At 44.0% G+C, this 27,423-nt stretch overlaps 1 protein-coding gene across 1 annotated transcript in view; it reads right to left on the bottom strand.

Moving 5' to 3' along the window:
- PPFIA1 (PTPRF interacting protein alpha 1) overlaps nucleotides 1-27,423 on the bottom strand; it is a 93,171-nt gene that overhangs the window by 15,912 nt on the left and 49,836 nt on the right. Inside the window, exons 11-21 of the mRNA XM_063095652.1 lie at nucleotides 27,115-27,198; nucleotides 24,846-24,977; nucleotides 23,253-23,315; nucleotides 21,962-22,041; nucleotides 20,586-20,721; nucleotides 16,402-16,625; nucleotides 13,755-13,986; nucleotides 12,658-12,774; nucleotides 8,867-9,018; nucleotides 7,719-7,891; nucleotides 7,234-7,327 (exon numbers count right to left, since the gene is read on the bottom strand). Coding sequence (XP_062951722.1) covers nucleotides 7,234-7,327; nucleotides 7,719-7,891; nucleotides 8,867-9,018; nucleotides 12,658-12,774; nucleotides 13,755-13,986; nucleotides 16,402-16,625; nucleotides 20,586-20,721; nucleotides 21,962-22,041; nucleotides 23,253-23,315; nucleotides 24,846-24,977; nucleotides 27,115-27,198 — 1,487 coding nt within the window. The remainder of the gene's footprint in view (nucleotides 1-7,233; nucleotides 7,328-7,718; nucleotides 7,892-8,866; nucleotides 9,019-12,657; nucleotides 12,775-13,754; nucleotides 13,987-16,401; nucleotides 16,626-20,585; nucleotides 20,722-21,961; nucleotides 22,042-23,252; nucleotides 23,316-24,845; nucleotides 24,978-27,114; nucleotides 27,199-27,423) is intronic.

The following is a 27,423-nucleotide window of genomic DNA, read 5'->3' as shown; positions in this document are numbered from 1 at the left end:
TCTCAGCACAGAACAGATCACGAGTGCCAAGAACTGACATGTCACTGACCACCTCAGGGCTGAGTCCTGGCCACGCGTTCCTGTGTGTGATAAGAAATATTCTGTATGCCTTATTTTTAAATACCCAAGTCATGACTGTACCATATCAACATCTTTAAAAATGATTCGGTCTAACACTGATACATGAGAGATAACACTGTAAATCTGGTGAACCTCATCTTATTTCTTTTTTTTTTTTTTTTTTTCTTTTTCGTGACCGGCACTCACTCAGCCAGTGAGTGCACCGGCCATTCCTATATAGGATCCGAACCCGCGGCCGCTGGGAGCGTCGCTGCGCTCCCAGCGCGGTACCCTCCCGAGTGCGCCACAGGCTCGGCCCAAACCTCATCTTATTTCTCAAGTGTTTACCTACAAGGCTTTCAAAAAGAGACTAATTAGTTTTAAAAACAAAAAGCCTAGGACAGAAGATGACACTGGAGCAGAGAGGACAGGAACATTTAGTCTGCACAGGTGGGCATCCCCAAGTCACTTTTAAATTCCTAAGTCATTATTTGTCAGCTAGTTTTCTATAATATTTCTATGTTCTATACCATAGAAATCTTTTATTTCTAAAAATAAACATGGGCTCTTCAATAAATTTAATAGAATTCTTAATAATGTAGAGTCTATGTACAATTAAAGCTCATCCTCCTAAGCAGAATGTTTCACATAAAATTTCAAGTATTCCTTATGTCAACCTTAGTTTTCCAGGGGATAATAAATATTACAATTATCTAGCAATAATTACTTATATGTCAGAGAATGGAATAAATGTTTTAGTATCTCAAATACAGTAAAAAATTATAAAATTCCCTAACTAAAATGAGCAAGGCTATTCATAAAGAAAGAAACCGACCAATGGAACTGTGATCATCTCGACCCGAGGCAGTGTGTGGAATGGGAGGGGAAAAGGGTCTCCCTGTGTGGCATGAATCGTGAATTGGCTGATTTAAACCCTACTTTCTGTTTCCTTAAGACAAACTCTCCTCAAAGGCAGCTGCTATAACTTAGTTAAACACTCAGATAAGCCATACAAAGTAGTGCAAATAATTCCTTGACAAATCAACCCCAGGGATGGATCTGAACTCTGACAACATGGTTAAGTGCTAAGTCCTTGGGCATTTGCGGCCTGGCCACGAGAAGGGGGATTTTACTGCTGCCAGGTCAGGAGGGCTTTCAGATCACGTTCATTCTGAAGCCAGATAAATAGGTAATGCATCCTTGGCACTTTGCCAGACTTCATTTTTTAAAATGTACTATATATTCACTATAAACAAGGAATATGGAGTTAAAAAACAGTCCTTTCATTCCATTATTTGGAGAGTGGTGTATGCTGCTCTGAACTTCACCAGCACCCTCTTCCTGCCAGTGACTGTCAGCTTTCATACAAAGCCTTTTCTAGCATGGACATGCTCCTGAGTTTTTAGAGATCAGGCCCAGGGTTCAGACGCAGCAGTGGAAACAGTGTTTAGACAGTGGAGGTAGGAGGACACCTCTAAAGTCGGGCAGTGAGGGAGAAGGTTGAGGAGACACAGCTGGCCCAGGCCTCTGTGTGTGTCCCGGCCCCTTCCCGCCAGGCCACTCATGATCCCTAAGACCAAATCCAGGAGCTGACCAGGGCTAGCACCCCAGGTGGGAACACTAGAGCCCGCTTTCTCTGGGGGAACTGTTCCCAATCGTGTGAAGAAGGTCGCCACGTGGAAGGGAGGCAGAGTCCGTAATGCAGAGATGCCCGAGGCCAGCTCCACACTGGCTCTTTGTGGTGCCTGGTTATGTGAACAACCATATCCCTCCTTTTCTGCTTGATCTCAGAATTGTGTTTCTTCCACTTGCTACTAAGAATGCCCTAATGCAGACAGCCGATTTCCTTAATTTGTGACTTGTATACATCAGACATTGATGTAGACTTTACCTACTCACCCAACTGCCCATATGGGTGTTTACGTGTTTACCCATAAGAACACTTCCTAGTAACTAACAACCATCCATTTTGTTCCTACTTTACCACAACCACAGAAACAGACCTGACAAACACTACCCCTCAGCAGCATCTGACCGAAGGAGGAGCAGCTGCTCCTTTATTGCTCAGCTCTCTAAGTAATAAGACCTTTTCTGTCCATTAGCCCAAAGCTTAAAACACGGTAACTGACAGACCTCCTTCTAAAATGCCTCTGTATTTCTTTGCATCCTAAGTCTTCCAGGAGCATCTAACTCTGTTCTGAAGAATCTGAGTTACAAGCCAGTATCCCTGGGGGTTAATTAAGTTTTTACCAATTGCCCTGACTCTGTGGCCCCCAACTATAATGCCAGAAGCAAACAGACGATTCATGTAGTCTTTGCCGATATTTGCTTCCTACCTCTGCTATAAGATGCCACACACTTCACTGCTGTGCTTCTGTCTCGCTCTTATCTGCATCCCCAGTTTACAGAGAGCCACTGTGCTTCAGCTGCTGCACAGGCTGGATGAGCGATGGCTCCACTGCAGACAGGCAATGCTGCTCCTCTGGGGATGGGCCTTCTCCATTTAGGATCAAATCCTAGACCCCAAGACTGATTTTGAAAATACATGCTGATAGTTTGGATGTGTTGTCCCCACCAAAACTCATGTGGAAATCTGATCCCCAGTGTGGCAGTGCTGGAAGCTGTTTTGAGTCACAGAGGCAGATCCCTCATGAATGGATTTTAATGCTCTCCCTAGGTGGGGATTAATGAGTGAGTTCACACTCTATTAGTGCCTGCGAGAGCTGGTTGTTTAAAAGACCCTGGCACCTCCCCGCCCCCCCTTTGCTTCCTCTCACCATGTGATCTGCTTGTACCCACAGGCTGCTTGCAGCTTTCTGCCATAAGTAGAAGCAGCTTGAGGCCCGTGCCAGATGCAGCTGTCCCAGAATTGTAAGCAAGATAAACCTCTGTTCTTTATACATTACCCGGTTTCAGGTATTTCTGTTATAGCAACACAAAACTGACTAATAAAGAAAATTGGTACCGAGGAGTGGGGTGTTACTATACAAATACCTGAAAATGTGGCTGCAGCTTTGGAACTGGGTAACAGGCAAAGGTTGGAGGTGTTTGGAGACTTAGAAGAAGACAAAAAGATGAGGGAAAGTTTGGAACATTTTAGAGATTGGTTAAATGGTTGTGACCAGAATGCTGATAGAAACGTGGACAGTAAAGGCCATGCAGATGATGAGGTCTCAGACAGAAATGAGGAACTTACTGGGAATTGAACAAAAGATAATCCTTGCTACACCACAGCAAGAAACTTGGCTGCATTGTGTCCATGCCCTTGGACTTTGTGGAAGGTGGGACTTAAGAGCTGTGAACCAGAGCATTTGGTGGAAGAAATTTCCAAGCAGCAAAGCATTAAGGAAGCTGCATGGTTACTTTTAACAGCCTACTCTGAGTTATGGTGGCAAAGGCATGATGTAAAGCCAGAATTTAAAAGGGAAGGCAAGATGTAAAGCCAGAATTTAAAAGGGAAGCAGAGTTTTGGAAAATCTGCAGCCTTGCCATGTGGTAGAGAAAGGGAGAATTTAAAAGGGAAGCCAGAATTTAAAAGGGAAGCAGAGTTTTGGAAAATTTGCAGCCTTGCCATGTGGTAGAGAAAGGGAAAGCAGGAGGAAAATGCAAGGGTGAAGCAGATAAACTGGTTGCTAAAGACATTAGCTTGGTGGTGAGGCAGCCAGATGCTACTAACCAGGACAATGGGAAAAAAACATGAAAGACATTTCAGAAATCTGGAAGAGTCCCCCACCCATCACAGGCACTGAGGCCTGGAAGGACTGAGTCATCCGGGAGGACCGACCTGGGGCACAGCTGCCCTCGGGAACCTGCTCCCTGCAACCCAGCTACTCTGGCTGAAGCAGCCGTGCCTCCAACAGCCCCCAAGTGTGGTTTGTGCAGCAGCTCTGAAGAGTTTAAGCCTGAAACCTCAGTGGAGTCCATGTCGTGTTAAGTCTGCAGGCCAGCAGGACATGAGAGCAGTGGAGGGCGTGGCAGTCTCCACCCAGACTTCAGAGGGTGTATGGAAAAACCTGGGGACTGAAGAAGAGACCTGCCATAGGGGCAGAGCTGCCGCACAGAACATCTACTAGAGCAATGCCAAGCAGGAAAGTGGGGTCGGAGCCCCCACCAGGGAAATGTCTAGTAGAGCCAAGGCAGTGGGGCTGGCCCCCAGGACCCCAGAACTGCAGGGCCACTGGTAAAGTGCAATGCAGGTCTAGAAAAGCTGCAGGCAAGGCTATGCCTGGCAGAGCTGTGGGAGTGAGGCTGCCCGAGGCTTTTGGGGCCCAAATGCCCCATTGTGCCCAGGATGCAGGACTTGGAGTCAAAGAAGATTATTTTGGAGCTTTAAGATGTAATGTCTGCCCTTCTGGTTTCAGACTTGTTTGGGGCCTGTTTCTCCGTTTTTCTGGTGTATTCCTCCCTTTTGGAATGGGAATGTATACCCAATATCTGTTCCACCACTGTATCTTGGCAGTAGATAAATTTGGTTTTGACTTTTACAGGTTCACAGCTGGAAGGAGTTCTGCCATTGGTCTCAGATGAGACTTTGGACTTTTAAGTCGGTGTTGGAATGAGCTAAGACTTTTGGGACTGTTGGGATGGAATGATTGTATTTTGTATGTGAGTGTTTTGGGGGGCCAGGGGCAGAATAATAGAGTTTGGATGTGTTGTCCCACCAAAACTCATGTGGAAATCTGATTCCCAATGTGGCAGTGCTGGAAGCTGTTTGAGTCACAGGGACAGATCCCTCATGAATGGATTAATGCTCTTCCTAGGTGGAGGGATTAATGAGTGAGATCTTGCTCTATTAGTTCCCACGAGAGCTGGTTGTTTAAAAGACCCTGGCACCCCCCCCCACCTTGCTTCCTCTCGCCATGTGGTCTGCTTGTACCCACCAGCTGCCTGCCGCTTTCTGCCATCAGTAGAAGCAGCCTGAGGCCCGTGCCAGATGCAGCTGTCCTAGAATCGTAAGCCAAATAAACTTCTGTTTTTTATAAATTACCCAGGTAATTTCTGTTATAGCAACACAAAAAGGACTAATACTACCAGGCTTTTTCAGGGTCTCACAAAACTTGAATTGGCCCACTGCATTTAGATGAACTCACACACGTATCCTATGCATGACCATAAAGCACAGAGAAAGACCCTCCTAGACACTCAGTAACAGCTATGACAACACGGAATCAGTTGTTGAGAGCCAAGGGCATAAATTTGAATATCACAGCTCCAGAGCAATCTACCTACAACCAACAAGCATGCACACACACATACATATGCACACACATGTACACAAAGCCAACATGAGATTTAATCACATGCTCAGGCAAATAATTCAAAGGCTGTCCTCATACACCCAAGGGCTCAAACATACATCCTCAGAATTACACAATACACTTAAAAAATGGAGTGAAATGTTTTGGGCTCTTTTTACTGTTTGTTCTCCTACATGAATGACAGACTCGGGGTGGAAGAGGGTGGGAGGAGCACACTGCACACTGCCACAAATCTTATTGTTTGTATTACAGTGAGTGCGAGGATGAGAAACAGCACATCAGCAAAATCCAGGGACAGTTTTCCTAGCATGGTTCCACGAGGCAAAAGGCCTGGCTCTAATTTTACTTTTCACATAGCCCAATGGCTGTGTGAAACTTTAAAACATTTTTATGTTACTTTAAAACATTTTTACCTAGTTCAAAGATAGCAACATTCAAATCAGATTTTGCAGTTAAGTGGTTTCTACAAATTTCCATTTACAGGAAACCAAAAGACTGAGTATTCCTATGGTGGTGTTAGCAAAATAGCACTTTACCTGATATATAATCAGTGGATATGCCAGTCAATATGATTATTATGACTTCTGAGAAGAGAACTAGAACTTGGTAGATTTCACAACAGAAAAATCAACTGGCAGCTCTAGGGACTGAAGGCAAACTGGTCTCTGGCATAGAGGGTCCGCATGGCTCTAGTGTAATCCTGGGGCCAGTGCCTTTGGGCTCCAAGCTCCAGACCGGTGTTGGCTTCTTAGGACACTTAAGAGTAGTCAAGCAATTTTTCCCATAGCCAGATTTATCAAAAAACCCATCAAGTTTCACTCTATCTCAAGGCCTGGTGTTAGCCACCCCATCTCGGCTTTGATTTCCTTCCCCATTCTCAAGCTCAGCTCTTACATCCCAGAAGGCATGAAGGAACTTCAAAAAGTTCACGGCAGGCTGGCTGGTTAGCTCAGTTGGTTAGAGTGCGGTGCTGATAACACCAAGGTCCAGGGTTTGATCCCTGTACCAGCCAGTAACTAAGAAAAGAAAAAAATTCATGGAAAGAGTTATATTATCCAATTCTATTTTTCCATGAACCTTTTGACGTACCCTTGTACCAACTGCCACTTTGTTGCAGAAGTGGGTTTAGTTTCATTTTTCATTTATCAGATCACTGGACATTGTCTTTTTTATTTTTCTTTTTGGTGGCTGGCCAGTACAGGGATCCAAACCCTTGACCATGGTGTTATAACACCATGCTCTAACCGACTAAGACTTTGTGCCTATACCGTGGGTTATCACAATGCCAGTGTGCTCCTTCGCTGAAAGCCATTCCAAAAATTATTACTTACTTTCAGAACCAAGACTTAGTTTAGAATTAAATTCAATAGATTACAAAATCTAGAGTTTATTTAAGATGAGAGTACAACACCTACAGGAAGAGAAAAAGTACAACATGGTGTATGTTTCCAGGCCAATCTCTGGCATGAACGGCACACTCTGAGTGCTGGCCAGCAACAATCACCAGCGGACGCGGCTGTGGCTCAGCTACAACTTGCTGCACTGCTGAAAGCACTTGCCGTACGTCACCCCACTTAATACTCACAAAAGCCATAGGGGTGTGTACTACCCCTTCCTGCTGCCTTACAGACGAGAGAACGGACGCACAGGCATGCTGAGAGTCACACTCTCCCCCATAACATCTCCTAGAAAGACAACTTTCCTCCATGGACTGAGAGTCCCCTGGAGTGTTCTCAAAATTTCACACTTGCTCTAAGTCCTCCAGAAAGAATGGTTTCACGAAGGCTTTAGGTTAATCCTTCAGAAGATAATGTATTTGTATAGCCAGATATTACGTTTAATAAATAAACATGAGTTAACAATTAGGCACAATGGAACACTGTTCACTTAGATGGAGAAATAATAAAAAACTTACTTTTTTTGAAGTTTACGATTTTTTTCAGCCTGTCCTCCCAATTTGCTCAGTGCCAAGGCATCTTGAGATGCATTATCTGTCTCTGAAACACCAGCTATGAGGAAGCAGAACAGCCCAAAAATTGAAAGTAAATCAATATGGCAAAGTTATATCCTTTCATAAATAGGTGGATGGGTATTTGCAGGTACAGAATTAAATAATTTCTAAAGACTGTTTCTGACTAGACAACCAAACACAACCAAAATGCCTGAGACAGTAAAGCTGTTATCTCTACAAGTGGCTAAATTACTCAGGGCAAATGAACGGGATCCTTTGTTCTTTGGTTCACACATGCACCGACCGCCTTCACACACCTGCTCCATGGAGAACACAGCATGGAGGGCACCCTGCGAGAACTGCCAGTCAAGCACACAGCAGGCACAGAACTGACAGCTCCCTCTCCTCCCCAGTCCCAACAGTGAAGAAGTGAGCTAACCCCAACCCACCGTGTCCTAATGATTCTTTGCCAGCTTGTCCAGGTCGGCCCTTTTCTTTCTTGCCAAACAAGCGGCCAATAGAGGACTTGATGCCCTTCTTCTTTGGGGCTTTGTGGAGCGAGTCCTGGCTGCTGTTACTACTGCTGGGATTGCTCACGGGACCGTCCTGAGAGCCTGTCGAGCTTCGAGGAGAGAACACGGATCTTTAGCATGGGCCCTGTCACAACAGAACATCCCACTCTCACACACTAGGACACTGCAATTTTAACACTCGTTCCTTGACCTTCCTAACAAACATTCTGAGTCTCTTTACACACATCTTCTTCATAAAGTGTAGGATGCACAGTGAAGGCAGGCTCCCAGGGATGCTACCATGGAGACCTGTGCTTGGGAAGCCAAGATCCTCTCTGATGCGGAGTTCTGCCCCGGGGGCCTTGACTCCACACCATCTGATGCAGGGCTGGGCTGCCCGGCTCAGAGGTGTCCTTTAGCAAGTGAGCATTGTCCCTAGGCAGCCGAGTGAAGCAGCAGCAGGAAAAGCACAGTCTTGGGAAGCAGAACCACCAGGGTTCCCATCTTAGCAGCTCCCACAACCCTGCTATCCTCAGCTGTGAAGTAAAAGCAAAGTTAACTAGCTGCAGGGCAGCTGTAAAGACTAACACACACGCCTTCGACCTCCTGTACAGAACAGAAATTCAATAAACAGTAGTTTGAAAAAATATATATGTTAGCTTTTTTGGGGCAGCTGGCCAGTACAGGGATCCAAACCCGTGATCTTCATGTTGTAAGACTGCACTCTAACTAACTGAGCTAACCAGCTAGCCCAAAGGACAGTATAGGAGAAACAAAATAATTTATGGGTCTCCCAAGAGGAAGCCCTTCATAAATGGGTAAGGACAACGTGGACCTCTCTACCGCTTATAAAAACAAAGGAGGGCATCTGAGAGGCACTGACCGCCCTGCAGAGCAGCACTAACCAGAAACCTATCATCTGCTTGGCAAATTCTCCAATAAGAACACAAAGAAATTTCTCAAAAGCGTCAATTTGTAGAATTTGAAGAAATGAAGTTTTTCTACAAACTGCTGATCTCATTTAACTCCTTTCTTCTCAAGCTAACTCTGCCCGACAGACACGTGTCTTCCCGTGGGCTCCTCACTTTCTCACGTCCCTGACGTCCTCATGGCTGAGTGTGTGCAATGCCCCCTTATGCAGCCTGTCTCCCCGGAGGGCCCTCGGGGAGGCCGGAGGGGAGCTTTCACATTTTATCGTTGTCTTGTCGTCTCGCGCCTCCTCTCTGGATGCTGGCAACTAGGGAAGAAAAGCGCAAGGTTAGCTATCAGTGCACTGCAAAAAAAAAAAATCATGCAGGCCTTAAACTATAACCATAGACTTACTTGAAGATGTATCAGCTATGCTCTCTGCCAGCACAAATAGCCTTGTTTTGGTCTACTGCCATGCGAAGGCCTGTCTTGCTCACGAGAAGCAGGGCCATGTGGCACAGCAAGCACAGGGCAGCAGGCTCCCAGCTGCCTCCACATGAATGAAGGCGGAGCCCATGCAGACACAGGGACATGCAGCCCTAGGCCCTGCCTTCCTAGAATCCCAGGCAAGTCATGAGGACATTCTCGGAAGGGGCAGCAAGGATCTGAACAATGCCTGTAAATGGCATCACTGTCAATTTTAGATAGTGTTAATTCTCATTGACAAACATGTTATCTCCCGATGTCATGCAAAAGAATACTAAAGAGGGTAGAAACCTTTTAGGCAAATCCATTAATACATTTTTGTTGGGTGGGGGTGGGGGAACCAAACAAGGAATAGCTCAGATCATGACCCAAACATCCATGTATATGGCTTGTATTTCTCAATAATGTTTGGATGGGATGCTATGAACTGAAGCACTTATGATGGAGTTTAAAAACATTTAGTTCCATATGGCTTAGATAAAATAATCCTGGTTTATCATTAAAAGATGATCTCTTTCAGACTCCCAGTTCTTCTTGTCATGGAAGGCTAGCGTGTGCACATGCAGAGGGAAGCAGGGGCAGCAACAACAGTGAGCAGCTTGACCCCTGCAGGGTCCAGCTGGGTACTACTTCTACACTCATGTTTTCTGGTTCTGAGGTAGGTCTCCTTGAAACATGCACGGCAAGTACCTGTATAAACAGTAAGATTTGAACAGCTATCCTCTGCTTTTCAAATGGGATTGTGTGAAGTACACTGACCCCGTTGCCGTCCCACAAGAGCTCAAGGAGAACCAAGTGGATTAGTGCAAAACGAGGCTGCGCTCATTTAGGACCCAGTTTTAGCTAACAGCTAGACAGATGCTGCATCCTTTCCTAATTTCTAAGTACCATCACAAGACAACAAAAGGCTATCCTGGCTAGAAATTATGAATATGAAATTTAACAGTTTCAAAATTCAGTTAGTAAAACAATGTTTCGTGTAGAAAAACAAAAACAAAGAAGAGGACGGGGAGTGACACACGAGTCGATGTGCCCCAACAGAGGCCCCTGAGCATGGCCTGGCTCCCAGGCTCACAGCCACCTGTGCTCCACCCTCTGCACTCCTATTGCAAGGTGTGGCTGTGACCTGCCAGGCTTCCGCCTCCACCCTGTCTCAGACGCTACTAGAATGGGAAGAGCCATGAGAGCAGGGAAGTCGCCTTAGCCTACACTGAGAACACTGAAGCAGAGAAGAAGGCGACAGGTGCATGCGGCTGCATCTGCCCCAAGCCAGGCACTCTTCACAGACACATGATTAACCCTCACACACCCTAGAACAGGGCTGCTCAGTCACCAGGTGAGGCCAGGTCATTGTGCCTGAGTGTAAACCAATACATTGCTATCTTCACTGAGAAAATCTGGCTACCAAAATAACCCAGACGAAATACCAGTCAGCTGAACCACGGGCATGCGCCATGCCCTGCTGCTGGTGTAAGCTCCTTATCTCACTACAGGCAGGCAAGGTCTGCGGTCATCTTAAGAAGCACTGTTCTACCACTATCTTCATTTCACGGAAGAGTAAACCAAAGGCACACATAAGCTAATCAGTGACAACATTGGGATCTGGACCCAAGTTAGCATTCTTGCTAACTTGCTGCACTGCTCAGCTCACCAGAGCAGTGCACACATAGCTGCTGGCCAAACCACAGGCTTCTGTTAGAGGGCAAGTGTCTCTGTGTAGCTGAAGGGCTGTCCTCCCACAAATGCACCGTCAGGCATTTTCTCCATGGGGACCCAAAACACGGACCAGAGCGTGAAAGATATGAGGTATAAATTTGGGGTCAACATGAGAACAGCCACAGACCAGACCTATCCCTATCATACTGCGATTCCTCTGAAAACGGGGCGCAGCTCCCAGTTATGTGTGGGAGAAGAGGCACAGAGCCAGCCTCCCTCCTCAACAGGAAAGCTGCCAGGAGGTCAGAGCATCTGGACAGAATTAAGGCTGGACGGTGAAGCAGCCAGGTGCGCAGGTTTTGAAATCAGACACATGTGCACTCAAATCTGCACTGCACGTTGTGTGACCTCTTTAAGCTCCAGTTTCCACATCTGTAAAGTGGGTCAACAGCGGTAACCCATCTCTCACAGAGGTGGGTGTGAGGATTAAATAGATTATAGCAGATTGGTAAAGCACTCAGTACAGTGCCTGCCTACAGCAACAGCCCACGGAATGCCAGCTGTTGTTACCAAAATTGGTTTTCCCCAAATCTAAAATCTATGGCTTTGTTTATTATAAATAAGCATGCAATAATTACATGGCAAAAAAGCGGGAGAATGGCAAATTGCTACATTTGTCCCAGTGTTCTATGAAAACCACTAATGACCAGTTTCCAACAGAACAATTGTATGTAAAGTGCCAGGTCAGCTTCAACACTTTCTCTAAAATGTCCATTATTCATATATAGCCAGACAGTGTTACATTTACATAAAATATGATCGGTACTCTTCAACACATAGTGGAGATACAAAAGTATGTTGGATTTCTAAATAATTTACCTTTCTACGATGTTTCCTTAAATCACTAGGCTGATAGATGCATGCGAAAAGATGAAAAGAAACTAGATTTAAGTTAAAAATTCAAGGGTCAGTATATGCAAACATATTAAAATGGAAACGACAGGACAGATATAAGTGAGACAATTTAGAGAAAATGTAACTAGAAATAAACATTTTCTCACTACAAAATTTAAATATCTAGCTATTCAAGATTTGCTAGAGAAACACTATAAATTATTACTCAGAGGTAAAATTCTATTTTAACATAAGCCATTTAAAACATGGCATTCTGTGTAACAAAGCGCCCTGACGACGGTCCACTCTAAGGTACTCCTCTCTGCAACTTAGTTTGCTTTATATTGCAATTGATGAAGTTACTGCAATACCTATTATAAAATGGAACAAACCTACCTTTAGTTAATCCCCTATTGAACACTGACATAAAATCCTTACCTAGAACTTGATTTACAACTTCTCAAAAATATATTGCTTAAAGCAAAGAACCCTGTAAAAATATGTAAGAACAAAAGCTAGTATAATACCAGGTAGAACCTTTTTTAATAAAAATATACTCTACTAGAGATGGTAATATATGTTCAATAAATGGGTAAGATTTATAGTCTTGAATATAATTATCAAAACCAGAAAGTATATTGTTTGTGTAAAGCTTCTACACAAAATTAATTCTACATTTAGAGTTACTTCTTTATATAGGAAATATTTCACTTATGAATTACACAGATCCTACATAATCTGAGTAAAAACACTCTTCACCACTTATATCATACCTGTATCCCCACTTTTTATACAGTGATACGCAAATTAGTCAATTACTATTGAGAAGAAATACATTTTTTAATGAGAAAAAAATCCAATGACCCACTAATAAAGTCATAATCTAGCACAGACTCACACATTATCAACCAACACATTGTTGCTTGGTTACCTGAACGCACTGTGAAGAATCATTATAGCATGGGGTGGAACTGGGAAGGGAGCTGGATGAATTAACTACAGACTGATGGGGACCTGAGGTCTGGATTAAAAATAAATCTGGAGATGGCTAAAATTAAAAAAAAAAAAAAAAGGATGATACAGGAAATCAAAACCAATGACAGAAGCAGAGACTGTTAGCCAGCATATGGAATTACAAAATCAGGGAAAAAAATATACACAGCTATTTTTATAAATTCTGTGAAAGGAAATAAGCATGAAACCACAAATGAAATTGTCAGAGTTTAAAATATTAGCTAATTAAGCTAATGATGTAAATTATAAAAAACAGTATGTCAAAATACTGCAAAATAGACTGGTTACCACTTTACATGCCACTAGAATGACTCTTAGTTGACTTAATTATATGCTGGCTAACAATGCCACTAAAAACGAAAATGGATGGTAACAGAAAAAAATATGATGGAAGTGCAGTTAAAAAGCAGAATGTTGTGAATATGATTTCACAGGCAATGTACTCATAAATAGACCAACACATAAGAAAGTTATTAGTTGGTTCTCGTATCTGCACACTTCCATCACCAAATACCGTAAGGTCACTGTGTTTCCAGGTTGGAAGTGACCCCAACCTAATGAGTGAAGAAGCCCATCTGCTTCCTTAGGGAGCTACGAGGTGGCCAGGTGAGGAACCTACTTAGCGTTTTGTTTGTTTGTTTGTTTGTTTTGACTGCGTGCCCTGGAACCTTCTTTGGCAAAGAGACAGCGCTGACTTCCTCTGTGTATTTCTGCGTGCTATGGTGTCACTTTTGACTGTCTATTCCTACAATACAGACAATATTTCCCCTTCTGGCTGCTGAACCTTGCACATCTGCCCAGGCCTAATGCCTCACAGATAAATGGTTGCTAACCTGGTCACCCAAAGGCTAAAATTAATTTGGCACAGCTGAATGATTTACTACCTAATTTTTAAAATCTCAAACCTCTTAGAATAACAACTGTACTTTAAAAAAAAAAAAAAGCAAATTCAGTGTCCAAGACTCAAAACAGGTGTGCTGGCGGGAGATGCAGCAGGGAAGGACGGGGACTTACCAGAGTCATGATGCCCAGTCTGTCTACTTCCCTGGCTGGGCTGTGAGGAATCCTCCTTGGGGTGGAACGGCCACTGCCTGGAGGGGAGGAGCTGGCAAGCGAGGAAGCAGGGTGGGGCGGAATGGAGCTCATTGATCTAAAACGACCAAGATTGTCTAAGCTCCCACTACCAACTCTACTTTCAATCTCCTCTGCTCGCTGCTCTGTGTTTTCCTTTTCTTCTTGTATCAACCTAAAATAAAAACAAAAGTGGTCATCTTTCTTTTATTAGCAAACAGATTAATATTGGATGAAAAAAAAATCTGCTCATACTCTGAACTACTGTGAGTAAACTCCATTGTTTGAGTAAGAGCTGCTCAAACTCACACTCCTGCCAAAATGTCCTACTTCTTCTTTCTTCTTCTTTCAATGGCTGGCTGGTCCAGGGATTGATCCCTGGACCTTCGTGTTATGAAGACCACACTCTAACCGACTGAACTAACTGGCCAGCACCTTTTTAATCTTCTTTAATATACTGAACTTTAAAACAATGAAAAGTAAATCTTCCACTGAGTCTTGTTAAGTGGGTTTTGATAGCATTCGTGTTTAATTTTATTTATTTACAGTAAAATTTTGGAGAGGGTTAGTTGGCAACTTTTTCTATGGTTGCAACTAATAATTTCCTTACTAAAGCAATGAGATATTTAAACTTTACAACCTTTATCTCCCCTATTCTTCGAGCAAAGCTGTACATTTATCTACAGATTTCTTCAACTGGAAATCAGGAACTCTGATACAAAGAACTGATCCACAAAGCAAAGCAGTTAGAAGCTTCCATACACTCCTAACGCTTTTAGACTGAATGAAAATGTTGAGTTGGCTTTTTTTTTTTAACTTTAAATCAGAACAAAAGTGCCACTTGATGGAATTCTCTACCAGCTTCATCTAAATTTCTGGATTCATGTCAATCATGCTACATTAATTTGGAATTAAAGATTAACCTCCTATACTAGAGTGCCAGAGATGACTAAACAGCAGTTTAATACCTGACTATGTGAATAATAATCATTCTAACAGTAAAACACAGAAACCTTGCAGTAACCCTTCCAATTAAAGCTCTACTTATATATGCTAAGAAAAGTGTTTTCTGGGTTATTATTAACTTAGCATTTACACCAGGCCAACTTGAGGCAGAAAAAAATGTCACTTTTATCTAGCAATACACTGTAGAAGTAAACATTGAAGGTGTACAGTCCTTCCATATTTCCCACAGTGATGAGGACAGAATGACTTTCCCAGCTGCTTCACTAGCTTTCAACACGGCCCCTGAACAGTCAGTTCGTGAAGTCAAAAACAAAAGTGGCACAGCCGACTTTTTACTTGGAAGTCCACAGCTCTTTCTGACGCTTATTCTGCTAACCTTCTTTTCTTTACTTCACACTCTCTCCAAGCAGGGATGGTCACTTTCACCTGTTACCTTTACAAGAACAAAGCTTGAGCAGCAGCCCACCCAGACCCACCGCAGGGTCCCATGCACATGGCTGCACTTCACTTGGCTTTGAGACTAGCTGTGTGATTTTGTCAGGTCGGAGCCCACGGGGCAGATCTCAGGGTACCCCCAGAACAAGCCAGCATGGGCAGTGGTTACCGAAGGCCTCTTTCTTCATCACTACATGGGTGATTCTTGGATTTGATTCCACAGTTGGCCTACTGATTTATAAATTTCCCATTATAACTGCCAGCAGAATTGCTAAAGAAAAAAACCTTTAAAACAACGATGAGACTGAAAAGATTCACACACCCACCCTCGGACCACTCCCTGTCCTACAGTGAATGAATTTTCACATTTTACATTAATTTAACACAGGGAAAGGCAAGTAGGAGTGGGAATACGCAAGCCTGAAAACCTCCACATTCCTGCACCAGGCTGCTGTGGCGCTCAGGAGAACAGGCTGCATGTGGCTTCTTGGATGCCAGAGGATGCATAAGTGGCAGGTGATGGCAACTCGCTCCCATCAAGGTTCAGGGTCAAGGGGATGCTCAGCCAGCAGGAGGTTGATAAGCACCCCTCCCTCTCCCTTCCTACCATGCGTTCCACCTTCTCTGTACTGTGGACTGAGCTGACATTTCTCCAAGTCCTACTGGTGTCTGGCACTGCCTATGGAAGGAGACCATGACTTCTCATCCATGGCATGCTGCAGTCTGTCCATTCTTCCCAACTCTCCAGGTGTACATCTTCCCTCTGCACCTTCCCACTGGCCCCTCTCCTGACTTCTTGTTGGCTCATCAGTCCTTCCAGGTGCAGCTCTCAGGGCAGTGGCAGGAGCCAGCTGCTTCTAGACCCCCAGTCACAGGTGGGCACTGAGCCCCTGTGGTGCTCTCCAGCTGTGACGTCTGCTTCGGGGGGGAGGGACTGAACCCCTTTCACCTCTCACAACATCCTACACAAAGGTATCGGTACCATGACTGTGGAGAAGTACCCTGGTTACTTGAATTCTATAATTGAGAGCAATCTCAGAACTTAAAATTCTTAAATCAGAATTTAAGTGAGTTCTATTACTACGGAACATTTAGAAAATGTCAACAGTATCTGTGCCATTTCCAAGTGGAATGAGGTTCCTTAGAGATAGTCATGCTTTACGTGAGTGCTATGTATGGTCACACGCACCTGATCTCTTTGTTGATGGCATCCAGCTGCTCTTGAAGCATCATGGCTAATGTCTGCGCATCAGCCTGTCCACTGGGTGACGACAGATCAACTGAGCTGAGTAGAGTGTCCCCGTCATCTTCGCCATCAGACACATCGACATCGCTCTCAAAAGCTTGTGCTACATTTGCTAAGACACTAGCCTGCTGGGCACGTTCCCAGTCCTGTTCATTAAGAGTTTGTACCTATAAACAAGAAAACACTGAATCTTAGCAGACTAATGAAAATAACAACAGTAGTTATAGGAACTTAAGAAAAATATCAATCAGAAATGCAAAATTTTTAAATGAAAGCCCAAAAGATTTTGGAAAAATGGGTCATGCTTACAAGCTGCTGACAGCTGCCAAGCAAGCACTATTTAAAAGACCGGGAAAGGAGGACAATCCATGATTGGTTGGCCCTGCGATACTAACGTCTCAATATGCGTGGGAGGCATTCCTGCGACACGACTCACAACAGGGAGCCACGGAGTAAGAGATGAGAACTGCAAGTTAAACAAATGCATCACTGCCCCAATTAGCCATGCTAATGGAGGGGAAAAGTGATTTAAATTCACATCAGTTGGGTTCATCTCAGTTGCCATACCATTTTACAAGTGTTTTCAATTAATAAGCAACTAGGGCTGGCCTGTTGGCTCAGTTGGTTACAGCACACTGTTACAACAGCAAGGTCAAGGGTTTGGATCACCGTACTGGCCAACTGCCAAAAGGAAAAAAAAAAAAAAAAAAAACTTGCAACTGTCCTAGTTTCCAAATCCTCCCTTTTTTGAGACTGGCACTAACAAGCACTGCAAAAAGCACAGCAAATGAAAAAATCCAGAGCAAGCCCTGCACTGTGCTACTCCTCAGAGTAACTGCAGTCGGCAGGCTCGGTTTTCTGGAGAAACACAGCTCATGTAGCAAAGGCACCTCCACACTGAGCAACTCTGTCAACACAAGAGTCCTGTTTGTAATCAGAGGGCATAGAGAACAAGCAGGTATATTGGTGGGCGGAGTGATCCCCTCCGTGAGGCTCTTCCAACCTCTAGCACCTCCCCTCCCATCTTGCACCCAGCTGCCAGGCTTGCTTCCTTGGGCATTCCGCCGCCGCCGCATTGCTACGATGCCACTCACTATGGGGAGACGATGGAGTCAGGAATACCTGCACTGAGGCCTACCCCACCCCAGGCTTACACAGGCTCTCCTGCCATTGTTTCTCCCTCTTTCTGGATAACCGGTTTTCCACTGGTGCATGCCCATCAGCATAAGAACATTTCCCTCATCTCCCACCTTAGAACAACAACACAGAAACCACAAAACCTTTCCTCCCACTCCTGCTCCAGGTCTCCTTCTCCCTACCTTTCCACTTCTCTGTTCCCAACCAGAGCACAATCCAGGCAAGCTGCCTCTGTGCTGTCTCCACCTCCTCTCCTCCCATGCTCTTGAACTTGCGGCCAGCTGGCTTTGAGCACCTCTTGCCCGCAGAACTACTCTGCCGAGGTGCCAGCGATCCACTCGCTGTCCCTCAGTCTCATCTGTTCATGTGTCTGGCTCACAAACAGGCTCCACTGTGGCTGCTCTCCCCTCCTCCCTGAAGCCTCCTGCTCACTTGGCCCCAGGATCCCACCCTCTCCTGGTTTCCTTCCACATCATGGTCACTCCTCCGTCTCATGCTGGTTCTTTCTCCATCTCCCCAGCCTACGATCTTGGAATGCCCCACAACTCCATCCTTGGACCTCATCTCTATCAACAGGCATCCACGGGGCAACCTCACCTTGCCCCATGCCTTTAAATGCCTTCTGTGTGCTCGTGACCTCTCCAATTTTCACTTCTAGTTCTAGACTTCTCTCTTGAGTTCCAGACTGGAATACCCAACGGCCCACCTGGCACCTCTCCTTGGATATATGACAGACCTGTCAACCAGCACAGGCCAAGGCTCAGCTCCTAGTCTTCACCCAAACTTGCAGCCTTCCTTGTCTTGGGAAACAGACTCCATCCTTGCAGGTGCTCAAGGCCAAACCTTAGGAGTCATCTTTGACACTTCTGTTTCCTTCATGCTCTGTGTCCAATCCCTAAGCAGATCTGGTTGGCACTATGAATCAAAATGGCTACTCTTATTTCCTCTGTCAGGTCTTGGCTCGAATGTCACCCTCAGGGACTATCTCCCAGGCAAAATTCTCATTCCCCACCCCACTCTACAACTCAGGGTCTCCCTGGTTATCATCATCTAACATATTGGGATGGTTTAAAAATATGCCCATAAACTCCTCAGCACTCCTCCCTTTAAAAGGTGGAGGATAGGGCCGAGCCCGTGGCGCACTCGGGAGAGTGCGGCGCTGGGAGCGCGGCGACGCTCCCGCCGCGGGTTCGGATCCTATATAGGACTGGCCGGTGCACTCACTGGCTGAGTGCCGGTCACGAAAAAGACAAAAAAAAAAATAAATAAAATAAATAAAAATAAAAAAAAATAAAAGGTGGAGGATAACTCTCGCCCTGCCCACCCGCCCCCTATGTGTGGGCAGGACTTAATAGCCCTGACCAGCATGATAAAGTGGAAGTGAAGGTGTGTGACCTTCAAGACTAGAGTGTGGAAGGCTCTGGAGCTTTATCCTTGCTCCCTCTTAGAATGTGGGATTGAAGGGAAAACAATATCCTGCAGCCCTATGGAAAGGCCCACCTGGCGAGGGCCCAGGCCTCCAGCCTCGGTTGAGGCTTCCTGTGGCTGCAACCTCATGCCATCCTGAGCAGAACCTCACGTTCTTCTGGGCTGCTCCTGAATTCACAAACTGTGAACTATGAAATGCTCACTACTTTGCAGTAGTCTGTTACACAGACGTAGATGACTAGTATACATGCTGTTTCCCGACTAGTACACATGCCGTCTTGCATGTCACTTGTGCCCTGCTCGTGTCTCCTCAGCATGACGTGCACTCTGGGTGCAGGTGTTTGGCTTGTGTTTCACGCACTGCTACAGTCCTAAGTCTATACTGGTGTCTGGCCTAACTCAGTTGTTCAAATTATACAAAAGTATATCAAAACACATGCTGCTGAACACACCAAAGTATGAAGATAGGTAAACTTTCAAATGTGAATTATTTTCACTAAATAACAAATACACATACAGCTGACCTTTGAACAGCATGGGTTTGAACTGCATGGGTACATGCACATGTGAATTTTTTCAATAAACATATTGAAAATTTTTTTTGAAGATTTACAACAATTTGAAAAAACTCAGATGAACCACGTAGCCTACAAATATTGAAAAAATTAAGAAAAACATATGTCATGAATGCATAAAACATGTAGATACTGATTTATCATTTACTACAATAAAATATACAGAAATCTATTATAAAAAGTTAAAATTTATCAGAACTTACGAACGCAAACGCAGACCATACATGGTGCCTGCCATTTGCAGTTGAGAGAAACGTGGACCCACGTAAAGACGCAGTATTAAGTCATAACCACGTGAATCTAACTGCAGCACAGGCTGCACTACTGTAGTAACTTCACAGCTGCTGCCGCCATGGTGAGATCAAGCATTGCATGTATCAGCTGAAAACACCCAGTGACACTAACCATCTCCATGTGGGCACGTCATCTCTCCAGTAATTTGCATTATCAATAAAAAGTGATGTCTCGTGGTTTTCTTTTCCTTACGATTTTCTCAACATTTTCTTTTTTCTAGCTTACTTTATTGTAAGAACACCATATATGATACACATAACGTACAAAATAACATGCTAATCAACTGGTTATGTTGTCAGTAAGACTTCCGGTCAACAGTAGGCTATGAGTAAAGTTTTGGGGGAGTCAAAAGTTATAATTGAATTTTCAACTGCTCGGGGGCTGGCACCCCAACTCCCATGTTATTCAAGGGTCAACTGTATTCATGTACTTTTAATTGCTACTTCAAATCCATACTAAGCACTGCGCTTAAGAGTAGACTATATTTTACTGGCATTTTTGTTTTTTAAATTAAAAAAAAAAAAGCATGCCCTAAAAGTAAACTCTTAGCCAGAAAAAAGCCAGAAAAAGGAAAATAGGGGGCGGGGAAGAAAGAAAGAGATCTATCAACACTTCTATTCCACAACAGTCTCAAAGCCACAGGATAAACAGGTGGCCTTTATCTGAGCAGAGGTATTTCACGTGAAGGCTTACCTTGGAAGGCTCATCCCGTAGAGCAGCTAGGCGGCCTTTCTGGGGGCGCCGCAACACTGCACTGGTGCTGTAGGAATCTGTGTGACTGTCTGCCACAGGGAACCTGAAATCTGGGACACTGCCCAAGTGGGGTCGGCTGAAACACACACAAATAAGAAAAGCCACTATCAGAAAAAAGTAAACTAACATTCTGATTTCTAGTCAAGCCAGAACCTGTTTATTTGGAAAAGAAGTAACTTCACATGTGAGAAGTCTCCAAGGAAAGCCACTCTTTTGCTTGCTCCAATAGCTACCGATGCCTGCTCTGGGCTGACATTTAGTCTTTCAACCCTGCAAGACAGAAAGCTTCACCACCCAGGAAAACCAACACAGGCTGCTACAGATTGGGAGAGACCCGTGAGCCAGCTCAGGACCCTCCTCCAGGTCAAGGTGTTCGGGCCTGCGTTTCTGTTCTACTTTTTCTACGCAGACAACAAGCACACCGACACATCGCTTCCGGCCTTCACTTGCTGTTGTCTTCCCTCTTGTGCCCTAGACCTTCACGATACCCTAAAATTTGCAAAGGAAGACATGTTTGCATAGGCTCTAAGCTGTCTCTTAAATCATGTTCCAAGAAGAAGTCTGTTTCCTATAGACTAGTGTCACCAGTTAACCACTTCGGTAACTTCTGCTAAATTTTAACTCACTTGACCATTTTCTACAAAGAAACAAAGGTTTTAACACCCAGTGAGGAGGGTTGCCTCTATAACAATGAGCAGGAAAATAAGAAGGACGCCAGGGTTCACATGCTGGGCAATCTGCTGGATTCATCCACAAGCCCAGTGATTCCCTCACACTACGTCAGCCAGTTCAAAGTCATAGCTCAACAGATTTGAAAATGACTACGTGCCAGAAACTTTCAGTGTCAATTAAAAAATATAAAACACTCCAGCTCCTTACTGCACTAAGTCCTGGAATCTGAAAGTATTCCTCAAACTCCAGCTGTACAGCTTCCTTAGCAACCTTGTCCTGTGGACGTGACCACTGCACCCACGAATGCCAGTCCTCTACCTCTTGGGTTCTGTCCTCCTGTCCCTACGTCATCAGTGTTATACTCCATTGAGCACCTAAATCAATATATCCAAATATTAACTGAGCAATCCCCACCTTCCAAACCTTCCTGTGTTTCTGAGTTTTGCCAACTAGTAGACATGAGTCTCCTAGGTACCAAACTCTAACCTTTGCAATGACATTTTACTCTACCCTCTTGCCTGCTATTAAGCCACAGGCTCCTTAAGGTCGGACCTCCAGTTATACTGCCCACATAGCCAAGGACAGGCCTTTGTATACACACAACAGATGCTAAAAACATACTTATTAATTTGTTAATATCATACCCATGATGAAGTGAAGCACCTCTTAGTCTCATTTGGTCTAGTTCAGCCCTCAATGCTTCAATGTTTAAGACGAGCTGATCCTACAAAATAGCAAACCACTTACATTGCAGCTCTCTCTTTTAGGTTTTAAGGTTATTTGCATCAAACATGCTCAGATGTTGAACATTACCGTAACAAGATAAAGTAGCAGTTATAAGTACCAAACATTTTAATTCTGTGAAAACTTTCTCCAAGAGTAATACAGTAAACATAAAAGCTCAGAACACCAAATTAGCGTTTTATTCATTAGGGTTTACAAAGTTATGTCTTAGTCATAGGGAAAAAAAAAATGTTTTTTTTCTGGCAGCTGGCTGGTACTGGGATCTGAATCCTTGACCTTGGTGTTATCAGCACCACACTCTAACCAACTGAGCTAACTGGCCAGCCTGTGAAAACTTTAAAGGATAAACACCAAGCCATTAACAACTATTAGTTTTGTACAGAGAAGCAAAACTCTTTTGGGGAATAAGGGGAACAGTATTCACTCTCTACCGTATATACTTCTCTGTACTATTTTTAATCGTCTTATATCAAAGCATGCATTCATTCCTGTATCATGTGCAACCTGGTCTCATTTCTAGATCTGTGCTGTCCAATACAGTGCCACTGGCTACTCATGACTACTGAGCCCTTAAAATGGGCTAGTCCAAACTGAGATGTGCTGTAATTATGAAATATACAGTGGATTTCAAAGACTTAACATAAAAAAAGAATGTAAAGTAGCTCATTAATGATTGATACTAATATATTATAAAATGACTAACATTTTGGATATACTAGGTTAAATAAAATTAATTTTGCCTATTTCTTTCTACTTTATAAAATGTGGCTAGTAGAAAACTAAAAGTCACATATGCAGCTCATACGAGGGTGCTTCATAAAGTTCATGGAGAAATAGAACTAAAAGATGATACAAATCTTTCCATGGACTTTTTGAAGTGTCCTCATATTTCTGTTGGACAGCAGTATTCTTGATGAAAAGTTTAGGCGACTATTTTAGCACCAAATAAACCCAGAAAGGACTTAGAGTTCTGAAACATACACATTACCAAACTCAAAATGTATCGAAAATACAAAGGCATTCAAACATGCAGGTCTAGGAGTGCTGTAAGTCTTATGGCAGGGACCATGAGAGCCATAAAAACTGTTCAATTTAACTTCCACCAAACTCCGTAGGGACTATAACTACAATAAACTCAGTTCAGTTCAGCTCTTAACAAATATCTAAATAAATTAGAGATGATTTAAGTACCTTATCATGTTGCGTATCTTCCAATTGCTTTTTTGCATTTTCAACTTCTCGTAACAGAGAATTCTGAAAAAGATTAGATAGTCTTTTAGTGTTGATTCTTTAAAATGTTCATGTAAGAGAGTATGGCTACATTTGTTTAAAAAATAAAACCCCACAGAAAAGGCGCGGGTCAGAGGAATGCACTAATGAGCACTGCCGCAGTGCCACAGGGTGAACGCTGACCACATGGGTATAACTTCGCACAATTTCTCTTATTCATATGAAATTTACTTCTTTCCTGACTGAATTTTCTAAATGCAGAAATGTTGAGTTTGTGGTCAAGTTTACTTTAATCAACCACACTGACTTATACACTAACTTCTAGGTTTTCTAATTCATTGGTCACTTGGGAAACCTGAAATTAATAAAATCGGATAATTAAAATCAAAGATACAAACACTACTACCTTAAGGGTGATCCAATGATCAAGCAGGCAAGTGAGAGTAGCTACTCTGGATGGTCTCTAATATTGTGTTTTGCAACCAGCCATAAAATGAATGTGTCATATAATGAGCGGTAATCATCAGTCTTTCTCAAGTGAGCACGACTGCCGAGCCCGTGGTGCACTTGGTAGAGTGCTGCGCTGGGAGTGCGGCGACGCTCCCGCCGCGGGTTCGGATCCTATGTAGGAATGACCGGTGCACTCACTGGCTGATGTGCCGGTCACGAAAAAATGACAAAAAAAAAAAAAAAAAAAATCAAGTGAGCACGACTGCAACTCTAAGTGCTAACCTCAGAGAAGTTTCTGAGCCTCATCTTAGAAACAATGGCGTGGTGAGGACAGGCTTTGTCAAATCTGAATCCAACTGCCGCCCATTGGAACTTCTCTGACATAGCTTCTAGAACATCCCTTCACTCTGGTTATGGCTAAGAAGGGACTTCCATAAGAATACTAAGAGTTCAGCCTCAGACTTCCTCCAAACCAAATGAAAAGAGAAAAAAGGCGGGGGATGGAACATGACACCGTGTGGTCTTAGATGATCAAACCCTCTCCACTGCACCATACTCCTAATGTGTTATGTGTATAAATGAGACAGAAATTAACTTCCAATGGAAGAGCAATAAAGGGGCGAGGCTGGACCAAAAAAGAGACTAGTGCAGAGACTGGCAAACTAGGACTGTTGGTCAGACCCAGCCCTCTGCCTGTTTCTGTTAATAAAATTCTATTGGAACATAGCCACACCCATTCACTTAGGTGTTGTCCATGTGGCTTTTGTGATAATTACTGATCCGCATGAAATTATTTTATTGAATCACTCATAATTACTAAAAACCTAAAGTATTTCCTATCTGGCCCTTTACAGATACTATTTACATACTCCTGTCCTAGAGAATAAGAATGATACATAGCTTTCCACACACCCAAGCGGGCCAGGACATAACAAAGGATAAGTTAGTTCAGTGACTGGATAACAACCTTGTGCCTTTGGGGCACTTTCAAGAACAATTCCTATGTAACAGTTGCTAACCACTGCTTTGCATTATTCCTCAGGAGGAGATGAACAGTCCTTTTGTGAAGGGTGGGAAACCTCCAGTGAAGCCTGTCTGTCCTACCTTATCTTCTAGAGCAGCCATTCTCTCTTTCAGATGAAGCTGGAGCCTCTCATTAGATTCTGAAAGAAGCTTGTCAACAGTGTCTGATAAACGTTTATTATGCTCTTCATTCATTTTTTCTCTCTGCCTTGCCTAAAATAAGAGAAACAAAACTTATCAGCTACATGTAAACACACAATCATTATTTTAAAAGCACCAGGGACCGACAGTGAGTCACAACTGTGCCATCACTCCCCAGGCTATGCCCCCACTGTCATCTTTAGTGGACTTCTGCATGAGGACCAGATCTGACTCGGGGACACGGAAAACAGAGGGACAAGTCTCGGATAATTAGAAGGTCCTGCTGCTTCTGTTAAACAAAGCACTCGTGGTGCCTCAGCAATGCCACCAGCCATTAACTGTCAGATGGACTTAGAGACAGACTTACATGCAGGAGCCACCAGATATTTAGGGGGTCGGCTTATCTACACGTTGGTTGAGGAACTTCCACTTGTGTAAACAGCAGCTAGGGTCTGGATTCAGGGGCAAAATTAATTTATTTACAAAGCAAAAGGTAAAAATATTTGTTTAAAAAAAAAAATCAGTGGAGATACTTTCATGTATTTTTCTATATAACCCCCTACATTGCTTAAATTCCTCATAATGAAAATTTGTATTCAAAAGTTACAAGTAATTACCTTAAGTAATTTTAAAATGTGATAACGAAGTTGACAAGTTTGTGTTTTATGAAGCCATAATCAATTTCATGGCTTAAAAGCTTTGTTTCCACCCCATATCCCAAATGAACACCAATGACAGGAGGAGGGGACAGAAGTGTTAAAAGGCAGCACATGTTGGGCCACACCTCTGTGCCTCATCACACAAACACGGCAATGGTGCTCTGGGGGTTCCCCCCAGGCAAGTGCAGCAGGCACAGGGGCTAGGCTGGGCACGTGAGCCCTGCTGCCCAGGTAGGAGGACCTAATCCATAAGGACTCGCCATGAGACTCGGCAACATAGTCTACCCCAGTGCATTCAGTTTCATCAGTAAGACATGGGTAGCACACCCCCCTTTTCTCATAAGGTTTGTTGTAAGGGTTAAATATAAAGCACTCATAACATGCCTAGCATACAGCAACTATCATTATCTAAAAGAGGCCCAACACATCATGCAGGATACAGAGTTCCTCTAGAAAACTGTGCTTATTTTCCATCAGCATTTGAATATTTTTAAGCAAAACAGCTTAAAGTTCACTTTTACCTGCCTTAGTTACAAACATCCAGTCACAACACTTGTCCTTCCTAACTCCATAAACAAGTTCTGACAGTAATGACGTACATCTCCTCAACAGTAAAAGCGTGCAGCAGGGAGGTGGGACTGCCCAATTATACCATCTCCTAATGGGCTTGGAATCGTTATTTCCTGAAAGCTCGTCTGACTATAGGTTTCTGTTGAAAACAAAATCTAGGGGCCTTAAATGAGTTGGCGAAGGGGGGTGGAGGGTTTACAATTAGAGGCTTCACGTTCCCTCCCTCCCCCACACACGAGGCCAGGTGCCAGCTGGACCTGGGCCTGTCTCTCGTTGTATCTGCTCCTGGATGTTCCGTGCTGACATTCACCCAACTTTTCCAGGGAAAATTCTCTTAGGATCCAGCTGACATAACCCTCTGCTGCCACTCACCTAATGTCCTTTCTATCACAGCTCAGTAACAGTGTTCCTCTTGCTCAGAAAATATCCTAACACAGACCATTATATATGTTTGGAACAATAATTTGGTATTTGGGGGTATAGGTCAGGCCTCTGACCTGAATTTAGGGCTTCAGTGGAATATCAGTGGATATCCTAAGCAAGTGGACTAGTCATTCAGGATAACGGGCCTTATTCTAACGTTTCAGGGTGGGGTTGCGGTGTCCCTGGTTTTTTTTAGGGAGACCTATAAGGTCCCACTTATACCTAGAGCAGTTCCCCAATAGGCTATCAGATGAGCAAGAAGCCTTTTTGGACATGGGTATTCCATCTTCCCCCTGCAGTACTGCCTATGGGCACAAATTTCTTCTGCTGCCACAAACACTGACACAAAACTACCAGTATGTGGGATGCACATATCAGCTAACAACTCACATATGAGTTCACAAAATTAATGTATACGACAGGCATCGAGATGGAGGACCAAGGTTGGGGGGTGAGGTCACAGAGGGAGCCCTAGAAAAGAGGCCCTGACCTCCCCCAGCCCGAGCCACGCCCTTGGGGCTCCCAGGCTGACTCAGCCCCTTGGGCTGAACACGCACCCGCTGCAGTTCTTGGTTCTTTTCTTCCAGCTGCGCCTCCATCTGTCGTAACCTTTCTTCAATGTTGCCGTGTCTCTCTTCAGCCTGTCGGCAAAAGCAACGTCAGCCAGCCTCGTACTCACACTTCATGAGTGACATGCTGCAGACTACTGCAGGAGCAGCAAGCATAACATGCTCCGCGTGGATCAGTTTCAACCATACTGAGTGGAAGGTGTTTTCTCACATCTATCAACACATCCCTTGTGGCTTCATGTGCTAAATCATGGAGCAACTACCCTCTCATGTGGGTGATGCTCAAGCGTGGCTGGT

This window comes from Cynocephalus volans, chromosome 4 (genome assembly GCF_027409185.1).
Source record: "Cynocephalus volans isolate mCynVol1 chromosome 4, mCynVol1.pri, whole genome shotgun sequence".
NCBI lineage: Eukaryota > Metazoa > Chordata > Mammalia > Dermoptera > Cynocephalidae > Cynocephalus > Cynocephalus volans.
This window is presented reverse-complemented; position numbering and strand designations above follow the sequence as displayed.